Below are 14,522 nucleotides of genomic sequence, written 5' to 3'. Positions count from 1 at the left end.
TCACTTGATTTTTTTAAGCTGATCTTAAAGTAGTAAATGGGGGATAGACATGGTATAACGCACCAAAAGATTTCCAAACCATTTATTACAATTCAAGTTTTACTTTGTTTTCCACATTTTCGTTTTTAACTATTTTTGCAAGATAGTTGTCTTTTCAAACACTAAAGTATCATTAGCTTAGTAAGTGACACTTAATAAGCTTAATAAGTGAGATACGACAATAATGCCGTATCTCGATCAGATTCTTCCCGTTTAGTCTTATCTTTTAACCTACCAATGAATTCCCCCCCCCAAGAATACACTTTTGGAGTAGCACGGTATAAAAAATAAAAGGAATGAAACCAACCCTAACTGAAACTAAAGAGACCCTAAACAAAACCCCGAATATACGCAACTCTGAATAAAGAAAACACGAACCCGAAATGACATTTCAAGATTTTCACCACCCCAAACATCCATTCCTTCGTCGTATGTTCCGAGCTCTTCAAAATATTTTCTGTCAATAGAAAACAAGCCTCCCGCCATTGTCGGTGTTCTCAATGGTGCTGTCCTATCCCCATCTCGTCTATCCATTTCTCTCTGTGGGACTCGATACCTGCAAACAAGAAAGTTTTAAACTAATTATATACTCTAACTATATTGGCATATGATTTGAAATAAAATATTTGTAAATAACACAATATTACTAAGCTTAGAGATGCTAAAAAACTTCAAAGGTTGAAGTAAAATCTATTTCCTGTTCGTGTTGCTACTTCAACTAGCTCAATACAACTAGTGGTGAAAAGAAAGTAAATTGACCTAACAGACAGCTTGCTTTCCTCAATGTCACCCCGAATCTTTCCATGCAATGCTTAACAAGCATTTGAAGCATCTATTAGCTAAAAATCAGGTAGCTTGGTAATAAAGTTGAATCTTGTTGCAGAATCTGTCAATACAAAAAAAAAAGAAAAAACAGTAAGATGACCAAGCTAAATTCATAAATCAAAGTTCGACAAAAATGTTAATTTTAAGGCAAAAACAACCAGCGATGTAGCTATACGAATACCTTTTGGTTAATCGTCTTATACACCTTTTTTCGTATATACTTTCATTTTCTTGTGTTTCTGGGTCTTGAATGATTTTTGTTTCCTTTATTTACTCTGCTCTTTAAACTTTTTAAGTTTTCATGTATACAGTGTGTTTTTTTCTTTATTTTGTTTAACTCCACATGTGTCATTTTTGTGTATGATCTGGGTTAAAAATAAACTATTATTATTACTTATTACTAACCATTCCGAAAAAAGACTGATTGACTACCCAGCCAACGAAGGATACTTATTTACCATTTTTACCAGTTCATAAACAGGAAGTGGTTCTTTATTTAATATGCAATTTTGCCGACCAGAAACGTAATTAAAAAAAAGACGAATATTCTCCCACATATCAAGACAATCTTTTCCTCGTCAGGCCGTGCAGAATCCGCCTGCCGATGTGAATTTCGACTCCGGTCAAAAGCAAACTCCAACCAATCAAATCGAACCGAGCTTGTGAGGTAATATTCAACTAAATTCCTTTCTTAAGGCTTCTTTAAATTAATTTTTTGTTTCATTGTAGAATATAATTTTCATTGTAAATACACAACAACCGACCTGGTGTGAAATCTCCACGGCGACAATTTCATAGCTGATATCTCTCGAGTAAGTCCAATTAGTTTTAGCTCATATAAAAAATAAAAGAAATATTCACAAATTTGGAAAGAAAAACACGAAAAAATATCTAATTACACAGGTATTCCCATTTAAATCAGACATTCTTTAAACAAAACTTAATTATTTCTTGGCACCGATTCATGAAACATGAACGGTAACACAAATTATCACCGTGGAATTTTATAAATTATCCTTTGATAAAATGAAGTAGTTTGATAGCCTTTTGGCAAAATGTTAGATCTAATTTGGTCCCTTATCAACTATCTTACAAAAAAAATAATCTTTGAACAATAACTAAATGCCCGGTCATTCATTTCATTGCAGTAGCCATACTTCATAAAGAGAACAAAGAAATAACAAATGTGAACGTCTATATAAATCAAAGCCGCACGCCTCGATCCTAAACAGTGATTTAAAACCACAAATAATTTGAAAGGTTTCTAACAAGTATTAACAAAGAATTCATTTCAGGGTGGGAGCAAATACAAAAAAAAAACACAGTTATTTTATAAATGATCATATGAAACACTAGGGGAAATTATTAAATGCCGAGATGTTTTGAAGTTTTTGGGGGCAGGGCATGAAAGCCAAAGTCTCTTCTCTGCGTTACGAACATACCTGGCTCTACTCTTTTACGAAGATTAAAATTTTTCCTATAACTCGACTAAGCTACCACACAGAGGAATTTATTCGAGGAACGGGGATGAAAAAAGGAGAGATGCAGACGTGTTATATGAACAAAATGGGAAATTATGGGGGTATTTTCGGTATCATTATATTTTGGAAGAGAGAAAATGCCTTCTACCCAATGTACGTTCCTGATGGTATTTCGATAATGGTCAGCAGCAACCTCTTTTCCCTCCAAAAAACAGGGTTTAGATATAGTCCTAGTAATCAGTATTCTTTTCTTCACTGAATTAAAAGGAACGAAAAACACGCTAAAAATAAAAAATAAGATATTCAAGACACTTACCACCTAAAATTAAGCTTCCAATTAAATCCACCCCAGGTCAAATCCGATGCAGTTATGTATTCAAATGTTTCATCAGAAATAACATCAATAATCGGGCAAACGACAGTTTTCCTAGAATGAGATGAAATATACAATTTGTGATTGTGCAATGATATGCCAAAGAGTGGGCTACACATAAGGAGGGACAATGCAAACTGTCATTAGAAAGAATTAAAAAAAAAGAGTGAAAATGCATGACCATGCGAATTTGACCATGCGAAGTCCTATTTTCGGTCCCAGTTTTGTTTTTGGCGGGAGCGAGAGGCCTTCGGTTTGAAAATCATAATTTTTAACAAACCCTCTCTAAGTGCAGATGATATCTTTCCAGTATACTCCAAATTGTTCCTTTTTATAGGCACGGTATATCATGGTAAAATTATGAAAACACGTCTCTTTGTCAAAATCTAAATGAGGATTGATAGCCTCATTAACTGGGCAGGATTCCAGAGGCCATTCTTGGTCGTTACTTGCAGACATTAAGGTGGAAAGATCTTAAGAAGAACATGCAATAACAACAAAAACGTCTCAAGCTACAACAGAACTAAAACCAGACTGGACTCTATGATACCGCTTTAGTCGCCCCCAGAAGATCTGTAGGCTGAATTGGACATGTATCTTTTAACTGAATAGACCACCTGAGACTTCATTTTCTTTTATATAATGATGATTTTTACATAGGCATCCAAGACAGAAACATTGGAAACATAGCTGGCACCAGGGCACAACTCTTTATTTGAGCCCTTACTCCAATAAAATATTTAGTACCAAAATGTAATATACACCTTAAAATATCTACAATATATCACAAATAATTACTACCTAACTACGCTTCTACAAAATACTATAATATTTTTAGGATAGAGGGACACAGTCTTTAAATTTGAGACAAAAAATATAGTTGGGTCACCTGGGTCATAACAAACCCTCTAGCCATGCTATGATTCAACAGCCTATCGCTCAAAATAATTTCTACAAACAGATGTTGAAAACGATAAAACAAAAAAATGAGCTTAATAGTAATACCCAATAGCTAGCCCTAGGGCATGTATGTAGCGTATTATTCAGCGGTAAGAAACGATTCAAGGAGCTTCGTTTTCGCAATTAGCGTTTAGTTTCTTGCACAAAATATGATGAATAGAATACCATACCATTTCTCGAATTAAGAAACAAAAACAACCCTCTAATGTGTGGTATTTTAGTTGTCAATCATTTTAATCTTATCTTCAGATTATAGCTGGATTTGAGGGCTTTTCAGAGCTAGTTAATGTTACTATTCTAAATTAAAGCGCAAAAAAAAGAAGGGTTTTGGTTAGCTTTCAAAGATATTCGAATAGTTTTCTTGGGGTGTGTAGTTCAGGAATTATTAAGGCACTCTAGCTTCCGATATTCTAATCTCGGTTTGCTGACTCATCTTCCAATTCTTCTACCCTTTCTTCAACTGTGAAAAAAAATACATTGGACCTTGGCTATTCTATTCTTACATTTCGCTTTTACTCCACCATTTTTACTAATAATGTTAATATTATTATTGTTATAGCATTTTTAACGCTATTGGTATTAATATTCTTCTCAGCAGTGATAAACATAGAAACTTATCACCACCAATTATACAACCACCAATTTTAGAAGCAGACTAACAAGAGAAACTACAATCAATAAACATAAGCACAAATTCCGTAAATTAGATAAGTGCTTTATTATGAGTGATCATTATCCGCCTGAATATTTTCAAATGGCGTATTTTTAAAGTACTCAAATACTTTCGTTTTTTTTCTATCCCGGTTCTGCATCTCCAAAAAAAGCAATGCAATCATAGTAAAGGGGATAATTACAAGATTAAGCGTTAACTTACATTAAGGTTAGATTTAATGACTGAACATTTTCTTTAGAGCCCCATTAACAATGAAATCTTACAAATACCAAGGTTTAGCTAGCGCTAGAACTGAGCCAATTGGGTTTATAGAGTTTTCTGATAGGCTGAAGAATTCTGATTGGCAGAAATTAGCACTAGCTTAATCTTGGTATTAGTACAATCTTATAGTGAATGGGCCTGTAGCACAAAATTAATTCTAGCTTGTTTTCTTTTCCTTGTTTTAAATTTTATGAATTGTAAACGCAAATGGAACGTAAGTACTTGAAAAAAACGGGTCCTTTTTACGACATGAAATAAACCTATTCAAGCATAAAATCAACTTGGTGTAAGTGATGAAAAACTTGAGAGCCATAGCTAATTAGAGTAAAGCCAATACCGGTAGTCTCTGTGACAGGCAAAGCTGGTTTAACTTTTTCAGAATTGTATAAATTGATGTCATTTTACTTGTTGATAGATAGTCTATCATCGCATCTTAGGGCAGAACTAAGGTAGATAGACATAGAGTAGTTAGGTAGTTCAAATAGATAGGTATAGGTAGTTCAAATAGTCAGGTCAGTGAGCCATTTGAAGCAATTGGAAACCCCCAAAAATAACTCAAAGATTCCAAGCACAGTCCCTACACAGAGGCGTATCTAGAGTTTTCAGCGCCCGGGAACCATGTTGGTTCCCCCCTCCCTCCCATCATTACCAGAACATAGGTAGATCATAGCATTGGCGAAAAAAACACAGTTTGCCAACCCCTCAGAGGCTCCACCTGGGTCAGCCATTCACCCCCCCCCCTTCGATCTACAGCGCTGCCCCTATCTACCAAGTCCACACTTTAAAAGAAAATAACTTTTACCACTGCCTTCTACAGAAATTTTTTATTTAATGGCGTTATGCGCTCTCCGTAAATAAATATATTTCTAACTTAATAAAATTAATTTTTAAAAGATTGATGGATTTTTAAATTTTTGATCCTTCCGAAATATGAACCCTTCAAAAATAAATCAACCATCTCCTGTTTTTATGTTTCTAAGATAGCCGCATAGTATCCCGAAATGACAAAAGTATTTTGTCATCATTTGTTTTATATTTAAGACTTTTTTTTTAATATGACCTTGAAGACTCTTGTCAGTAAATCTAGTTGTAATAATGTGAAAAAGTCATGTAAGAGCATGGGTCCCAATCACGTTTACGAACAGAAAGAAATGTGAAAAGAGACGGAGAATTCAACAATATATATATTCAGGTGCATTACTGTACGTTAGAGATAATCCAAAAAAGAATAAGAGAAAGAATCATTGAAAATAGTGTAAAAAGGAATTCAGCCACAGACATAGCCTTTCTTCGGATTGAAAAAACCACGAATATATTGCATATATACATAAACAAAGGCGCGCGAATATAAAACACTGGGAGGAGAGAGGGAGGGGGGAGGGGTTTCCGATACTTTTTTTAAATAGAGGGACAAACGCGAAAAGGTGAATTTTTATACCAATGTTTTTTTAGGGCACTTTAGGCCAATCAAGGAATGAGGGGGCTATACTATCCTAACCTCTCTCCCCCCCATATCTTGGTTATAGGTTTGTAATAAATGAGGCAAGCAAATACGAGTCAGAATGTCCCAGAGAAAAAAAGAGAATAGGGAAGAAAAGTTGAACTAATGAACTTTTATATCTTAGTTAGGTTTAAGCAACATATACTAAAATAATAGCCAGTCCTGGTAATACCTGTTTATCAATTGAAAAAAATATAGTATACACTCTAAAATAATACTTATTATATGTTCACATAAATAAAATAAGCGGACCTCATCAAATATCATCTAGATCAACTGACAAAATAAAAAAAAAAAAACAAAAATAAAATAAAAGGGAACTGAGCTTTGATTGGTGAAAAGAAAAAGATTATTTTTAATCTCTTTCCCAAAACCACTTTAATAGTAATTTATTTTATTCTCTGCAAAAATTAAACCCATTAGGGTATTGGACGTCAGGGTATTTGTGACGTCATTCATGTAGAAAATTTGTTTTTCCAAGACTAAGGCCATAAATCGATTTTCTCAAAGTCGCGACCTATCTACAGTATATCGTTTTTATTTATTTTTTTTTTTCACCGAGAAGGATAGTATACCAATTTTCAAAAAAAATTATAGTACCATTTTTGAGAAAGAATTTATAGATCAATAAACAAATATATGTATATGTATACAATTATTGTTCGTTTAATATAAGCAAATGAACAATTTAATGAGAAACAATAATAAGAAGAACGCACCGATTCTGAGCAACTCTGGCCAGAAGAGGTTCCAACCACCCTTCTGTACATTCACAATGGGCATCAAGGAATGTTATCACCGATCCCTTTACCGTTTTGGCACCAAGCAATCGAGCACGAATCAAACCCGATCTTTTACCAGTACGGAGAACATGAACAGGGACCGGCAAGTCCTTAACGTAGTCTTCAAGCTTGCTTCCCAGGTAATCTAGAATATGTAAAAAAAAAATTGTCAGTACAGGCGAGGCATTTTTATTCAAAACGAGGATTTTTTCAAAAGAGGTGAATTTACTATACAGTACAGAGTATTAACCAGGGGAGGGGGATCCAGTTCAAAACCCAGAAAAGTAAAAAGTAATATGAAGACGTGTATCATAGAAGTAAATGCTTAATGACAAAATACCTGATTCAGCAACCCCCCAACCGAATTAAAAAATCATTTTTAATGCCATACCCAATTTAGAGTTCTCCCTCTTAGGGGAGAATCCCTTGCCATTCACTTCTAATAACAGGTATATTTGTTGAGACCTTCGTCTGAAAAAAAATACACTGTAAGACGCAATAAAGTGCCTTACAAATTAGTAAGAATACCGCCAAAAATAATTAAAACTTACAATATTTAAGTCATTTCTAGGATAAAGGAGTCAATCAAAAGAACATTTTTCCAATAAGGGCTAATTATTTTTCTTTTAGCCTACTTAAATAACTATAAAAAAGGAGCGTGCATTTAAAAGGCACTAAATAAAGGTATAAGGAACAAAGACTAAAACAAAATGGAAAAAATCTAATAACTGTGCCTTTTTCTGGGGGAGGGAGAGATCTCTTCTAAGTAGGAAAGAATACTCAGAACTATAGATGAAATATTATATAGCCTTTAGTAACTGAAACCTCCCTCTTTGGACACAACGATGAAAGATTACACAGTGGAGGGCTTATGCGTGTACAACACAAATTGAAACATATTTGTTTCTCAGAACTGGTAGAATCATCAATCAGCATGATGAAAGGTAAGTAAGATAGAAACAGTGATTTTTCTGCCTTTTTTCTCCCTTGAATAAAAATTTAAATTTTACAATACGTAATTTGGATACCAATATATACACACACACAAAATCACTTTTCATGCTTGATTTCAAATATTTAAGGTAAGTTAATTTTCAACCCCAAAATGCCTAGAGCGTCATATGCAATATAATGAATATATGTCTAACAGTTTTCTTTTTATCATAATATTGTTGAATAAATACTGTTGAAAATTCTAAGAATTCATTTTTTTTCATTATTATTGCAATAATCAACTTTGCTAGTATAATGTCCAATAGCTTTTATCAACGTTTCCCTCTTTTTAAATCGATTTCCTTCAAATGTATAGGAAATCAATAGCCCAAAAAAATATAATCTATTTATTTAGTATTCTGTAAGGCGCAAATACCACACTAGCTATGTAGAGTTTGAAGGGCAACAACCAAGGTCGTATCCAGGAGCGGGGTTACCGGGTTTGAATCCCACCCCCAAAATCTGTGTCCAACTCGTAAAAACGTAACAAAAATGCACACAAACCAAGTTTTGATCCACTTTTATAGTGTAAAACGCCCCCCAAAAAATAGCCCCCCCTCGAACAAAAATTCTGGATACACCCTTGGCTACAACACCACAATTGTTTGTGGAAATTGATATTTGTTTAGATTTGGTATTTCTGTTCATTGCAATTTTTGGAGTTTTGGGTTCACAATTGATTTAAGACAATTTCTGCCATTTTCAAGCTTTAAATCCACTCAATACTTTTTTTGAAAGAACTTGGCTTGTTTAATTCAACTGGTTTAATAAAACCAGTAAATCAGACTTTATAATTCAGAATAACATACATTTGGCATTTCACCAACAAGTTTGCTAGAAAGTAAAAGCCAAGTCATAATTGAAATGGGTTATTTCCGCAAACGAGCTAAGAAAAACATTTTGCTAATTAAAAAGACGGTTTTCTCTGATGTGTTTTCAAAATATATCCTATTTATATTTTATCACAAAATCAGCTAACTCTTGAACAACATTCCAAATTATTCGAGAAAGTAGTCTTTATCAACGTATGGGATCATGGTCCACCCATGATCACCTTGGGTTTCACCAAAGATCCATCCATGGATATCAGGCCCTCCGAAAATTTATTTGAGCCTCGCTGAAGATATTTCAAATCTAGATAGTTTAGGCTAAAAATAAAAATTATCTTCAGTTTCTTATTATTCGCAGTCTCCCCCCCCCTAATGTGGAGAAAAAATATTATATATCCCATGCCCCTTGACTATCCGTATGTGAACCCCTCTTACCCCCCCTCCCCCAATAAAATGCTGGATATTCGCCCATGCCCCCACCCAATTAGCACCACTGACAAAAATATCGGAAGCATAAAAAAATCCTGTAAATAAAAAGAGAAAAAGGGGAAGACAAATTAAAACTTTCCCTTTTTTATGTTCAGTGGCGTACAGTTATTATTTTAGACGATAGTGTAAGTTCTCTGAAATAATAAATGTAAAACCAAACGAATTCAACGGTTATAATTTTCACGTTTCCCAGGGTGGGGTGGGGGGGGGGCTTTAAAACCTGACACCATTTCTAATAACAGAGAAGGTAAGGAAAAAATTCTTACCAGAACAGTACTGTATTTTTTACCCAGTATTACAAAAATTACAAATTCTGAAAAACTTACTGAATTTTGGGTACCCATCTGACTCACCATATTTAATCAGTAAGCTGTACGAAAAATTTTGTCCAGTCCCGCTTTCTAGGGCTATAGTAAGAGAAAGATTGAAATAGCTAGGACACGTTCTAGGGCCAAACAAGACAGGCCGTCCACGAATGGAATGGGAGGATGTCGTAAGGAAAGCTTTAAGAAAAATTGGAACTTCTTGTGAGGGTACCAAGAGGTAGGCTTTGAACAGATAAGAATGGAGGAGGAGCTTCCGTAGCTGTGTTGGCCTCGTGGGGGCTCGGTGCTTCAGTAGGTTGTTGTTAGTAGTAGCATTACAAAAAGTTGGAAATTTTAGCGAATTTTTAACCTTCAAAAAATGCTCATGTCTATTCTCGTCGTGGACAACCGAAAGGCTTTCACTTTTTTTGTGTTCACATAGAAACAGTTAATATTTAAAAGAACAGTGTAAATGATCTTGCAATGTAGTGAGAGACAGATGCTTGACTAGGAAATGATTACTGAGAAAAAGCAAGGCGGATTTTTTGACATTAGGCTGATAAATGGAACACAGGCGCAATGGTGCAGAAACTCATGCAGTTCTGTTATGCTTTGATGGACAAGCTGATTTCCTTGGTAGATAAAAATAACAAGTTATAGTTGCAAAAATGGCTACTTTAACCAGCCAATTTTGTCATATTTCTATTTAATTCATTAGCATGAGAACTTTAATTCAATCAAAGAAAATTAGACTACTTATCAAAATAAAACTAAACATTAGCCTATATGGACGATGCCTCGCCGACAGGACATTTTTCACTGCTCTTCGCATTTTTCACCTTCTTGTTTTTTTTTGCTATCTGCTCTTTTTTTGGGGTAGCTAGAAATCGACTAAATTAGTTTCCTTAAATAGGTATGTTCGTAAAACATGTTCAAGCCATACTCGACTGAAAATTTTAGGCAAAAGCATTTTTGGAAGCGTAGAAATGATTCCTATGAAATTCTAAACTTGTATTTCGACGATAGCAGTCAATAGGGAAACCCTATGTTAAGAATCTGGATATTTATAGAGTTTTGACATTAACTGGGTAAATATATCCCAGTGGGTAGGGAAATTTCCTCGTGCTTGAACTTGAAGCAATTGTCATATATGTACTCTGATTTGTGGCAAGGTGATCCCAAATACAGTCAAAATTATGGTCTTTCTAAAAAAAAGAAAAAAAAATCATGGACCCAATAAAGAGCCATAAGCGCAAAAAACACACCTACAAGCAGATAGAATCACTTAATTTGAATTTCGGACCCCCTTGAATTTGGTCCTCGGACTCCCTTTTTAGGCAGCCTTAGAAAAGAAGTAGAAAGTCTTTTATGCTCCTTGTGAAGCATGCGATTTTGCGACAAGCCTACTGCTGTACGAGACTAAAAGATACTAATACAATTGAATTCATTAGTTCTAGATCCATCCATTTACCAATCCAGAATTAAGATATTGCAAAGACTTCTTTCAAGAGAATGATCTAAACTCGCTTTAAAAATAGAAGAATTTTCTTATTCTTATATATACCTGAAACCTTTCCGACGGATATTTCAAAAAAAAAAAAACACAAAATTTAAAGATGTTGCATTGATAGTATTTCTGCTCGTTTTAGGTTTATTTAATAAAATCTAATTTTAAATTTTATATTCGCTCTTTACTTTTTAAGGAAAAAATTTAGTTCTGTTTAATTCCTTTGATTTTTAATAAAATAAATAAATCTGACTACATAATCCAGAATAAAACACATTTGGCATTTCCTCAACAAATTTGCTAGAAAGCAAAAGCCAAGTCACCACTTAAACAGGTTATTTTTGTCAAGCTAGCATAGAAAAACAGCTTACTAATTTAGGAAAATGCCAAGTTACCGTCAAAGCAAATTTGAAAATTCTAATTATATATATAGAGATTTAGATAGATAAATCTAAATCTCAAGTACTGATTGATAGCCAAATTGTCATCTTGGGTTGAGATATTAAAACCGTATAAAACCATAAACTTGCACATAAACCTTAAACTGTAAAGTACCAAGGACAGTGAACATGTAATCTGACTGTTTGATTGGTTAAGTGGTAACTTGCACAACTATATGTGCCTAAAAAATAATCAAAGAACCAGGAATTCAATTCTCAATGAAAAGACCACAATATTCAGTTACGCAGTTCCTGATAGTAGTGGGCGCTAAATTTACAATAAGGTAAGATGGATGAAAAATCACCTAAAAACACATGGCACCAAAGAGCTTAAGAAGACGTAGTTGGCTTTGGAAATCAACAGATTGTTATATTTAAGCTTTCACAAACTAAAAATGATGTTAGATTTAAATGTAAATAATACAAGGCGCAAATAGTCGTGTTGAGCAGCAAATTATATAAAAACAAGCCGTGAAAATACTCGCTCTGAGCGTATGGGGCATCAATTATTTTAGGGAATATATACGTCTGGAGCAACAAAAGGGTTAACTAACTAGTTTTACCGATTTATTTTCAATGTTGCAACGCTGACAAAAATGCGTCAATGGCCAGAAGCTTCATAATTTTCCAAAAGCCAAAAGGAAAACCTTAGAAAATTACGGGTTTAATTATGATGCCCCCTGGACCTAAAATGGGTCTAGGGGGCACTTTTATGTTGATGTATTTTGTACTTCAATTGCTCACTGGAGGTGGCTTAGGCCTCTATATAGAGGGAAACAACAAATCAAAATTGTAGCTTTACGTTGAAACATTAAACCGTAGAATAGCCAAAAATCAATAGCAACAAAATTTACACAGGGATCGTAAACGTTCATTGCTCAATAAGTGTGTTTTGGGTTTCCATACAGAGGGAAACTGTAAGTAGTGAAATGTGTTTCCCAGCATATAGTTTTCTTAGGATCACTAGTAAATATGTTGGGATCCTCATATTTACAGGTAGTGTGATGTCGGGTTGTAGCTTTGTATTGTATACCTACGCATACTGAAATGCTGGACTGAATAATTCGAGAGCAAAAAGTATGCTAAAGACTTAAAATAACAATATAAATTTGTTTCTGAAATTTTTATTTATACTATATTTTACAATTTAACATTGATTAAGATTTAAACTCATACAAGTTTTTTACTGGTTTGAAACTATGAAATTATATTTGAAAGTAGGATCACTTCTTTATGGCCCCATAGAGAGAAAATTTTCACCCAAAAGCTAAAAAATTAGGTTCATAAATATGGATATCTAATACCATCTTACTCTGAAAATACCATAAATACCTTCAGATAGCCTTTAGCAGCTCCAAGTCCCAATTATTGGACGACTTGATCCCCGCTTCTCCTGGGGCAAGGACGTTAAGTAATACAAGTTGCCCTTTGTTTACACATATGGTTTGTTTTTGGGAAATGGGGACATATTTGACGCTGAGTCTCCAAAAAGGCTTAGGGGTATTGCAATTAATTATTTGCTTATTCTGCTTCAGAGCTCAATAAGCTGTAATTCGTCCTTTTACAAATTGAATAAAGTAAAAAACAAGTTTTTTCAACTGAAAGTAAGAAGCAATATCAAAACTTAAAAAGAACAAAAATTATTACGTATATGAAAAAAGTTACCCCTCCTCAAGACCTCGTTCTTTACGATAGTTTTTATAAAAAAAATTTAAAAAAAGCTTATTTATTGTAATTAAACGACCCTTGTGTTTCAGGATTCGTTCTTAAAGGATTCGAACACAAAGTCAAATTTTAGCGTACAGAGCGAGGTCTTGAGGAGGGGTAATCTATTTCATATACGTAATAATTTCTGTTCGTTTCAAGTTTTGATATTGCTCCTCAGTTCAAAAAAACCTGTTTGTTTTTTTTAATTTCGGATCGTTTTTTAAAAATGCCGGGAAATCCGGCTCCCCCTCCATGGAAAATTCCTTCCCCCACGGGAAATTCCTACATGGAAAGTTCTTTCGACATTAAACAACCCCAATTCTATCTTAGCTCACTTTCATTTGAAAAATACTTTAATTTCTGAATGTTTTTAAAATCATGCGGGAAATCCCCTCCTCTGTGGAAGTTTTCCCGCAAATAGCACCTCCCCCGCCCTCTAGTAGAAAGTTGCTCCAACAAAAAGTTCCCTCTGAAGAATTTCTCCCGTGGAAAACTCCCCCTTGTTGAATTATTCTCGTAGAAAATCCTTCCCCCCCCCCACTGAAGGATACTCTAGACAATTTCAACCCGGTAAAAATTTTCCGTGGACGATTCCCCTTAACATCTTCACATGTAAAGTTGAGTTGGCAATGAGAAAGTAAGACAAATAAATATAATTTCGTACAGGACTTCTGGCAAATCCCCGAGTGTAAAATTCCCCCTGGAGAGTTCGTCCTCCGGAAAATTCCCTCCCCACGGTGGAAATCCCCTCCTCCCCCCCCCCCAAAAAAAAATAGTTTCGGTGCGATCACCGAACCGATAAAAAAAAACGCATCCATGGTTTTTCTTCTGGCAAAAAATACGAAATTCCACATTTTTGCAGATGGGAGTTTGAAACTTCTACAATAGGGTTCTTGGATACGTTGAATTTTATGGTGCAATTTTCATTAGGATTCCTTTACTTTTGAGTCAAGGGCGTTTCCCCCTTTTTTTCGAAAATCAAGCAAATTTTCTCAGGCTCGGTGCTTTTGAAGGGTCACACTAAACTTAATGAATCTTATATACTTGGAATCAGCATAATAAGCCAAATCTTTTGGTATGTCTATTAATATCAAAATTCCGAGTTTTAGATTTTCGGTTACTATTGAGCCGTGTCGCTCCTTACTTACAGTTCGTTTCCGCGAACTGTTTGATAGAAACATTTTTGTATATTTGTCTATCAGTATAAGCTAACTATATTTTTGGTTAGTTTTAAATGTTCCAGGGTTTGTGAAAAATTTATTTTTATGTTCAAACTGCGGTCGGTATAGCACAATAAATTACGCTTATTTAATAATTTAATGCATTTAATTGCAATTAGTTCTGTGAGGGCGGGGC

General features: G+C 34.4%; 1 protein-coding gene across 3 annotated transcripts in view; it reads right to left on the bottom strand.

Annotated features, from left to right (window-relative positions):
- The window catches only part of Pgant5 (polypeptide N-acetylgalactosaminyltransferase 5), a 53,364-nt gene that overhangs the window by 21,583 nt on the left and 17,259 nt on the right, over nt 1–14,522 (bottom strand). For all 3 annotated transcript variants that reach the window (XM_089090880.1, XM_089090881.1, XM_089090882.1), the window contains exons 4-6: nt 6,833–7,040; nt 2,662–2,772; nt 418–595 (exon numbers count right to left, since the gene is read on the bottom strand). In XM_089090880.1, the coding sequence (XP_088947006.1) occupies nt 418–595; nt 2,662–2,772; nt 6,833–7,040 (497 nt within the window). The remainder of the gene's footprint in view (nt 1–417; nt 596–2,661; nt 2,773–6,832; nt 7,041–14,522) is intronic.

Source organism: Artemia sp. Qi Xiang Cuo, chromosome 6 (assembly GCF_049724085.1).
Source record: "Artemia sp. Qi Xiang Cuo chromosome 6, ASM4972408v1, whole genome shotgun sequence".
NCBI classification, from domain to species: domain Eukaryota; kingdom Metazoa; phylum Arthropoda; class Branchiopoda; order Anostraca; family Artemiidae; genus Artemia; species Artemia sp. Qi Xiang Cuo.
Note: the sequence above shows the minus strand (reverse complement) of the source record. Positions and strands in the feature narration are given on the sequence as shown.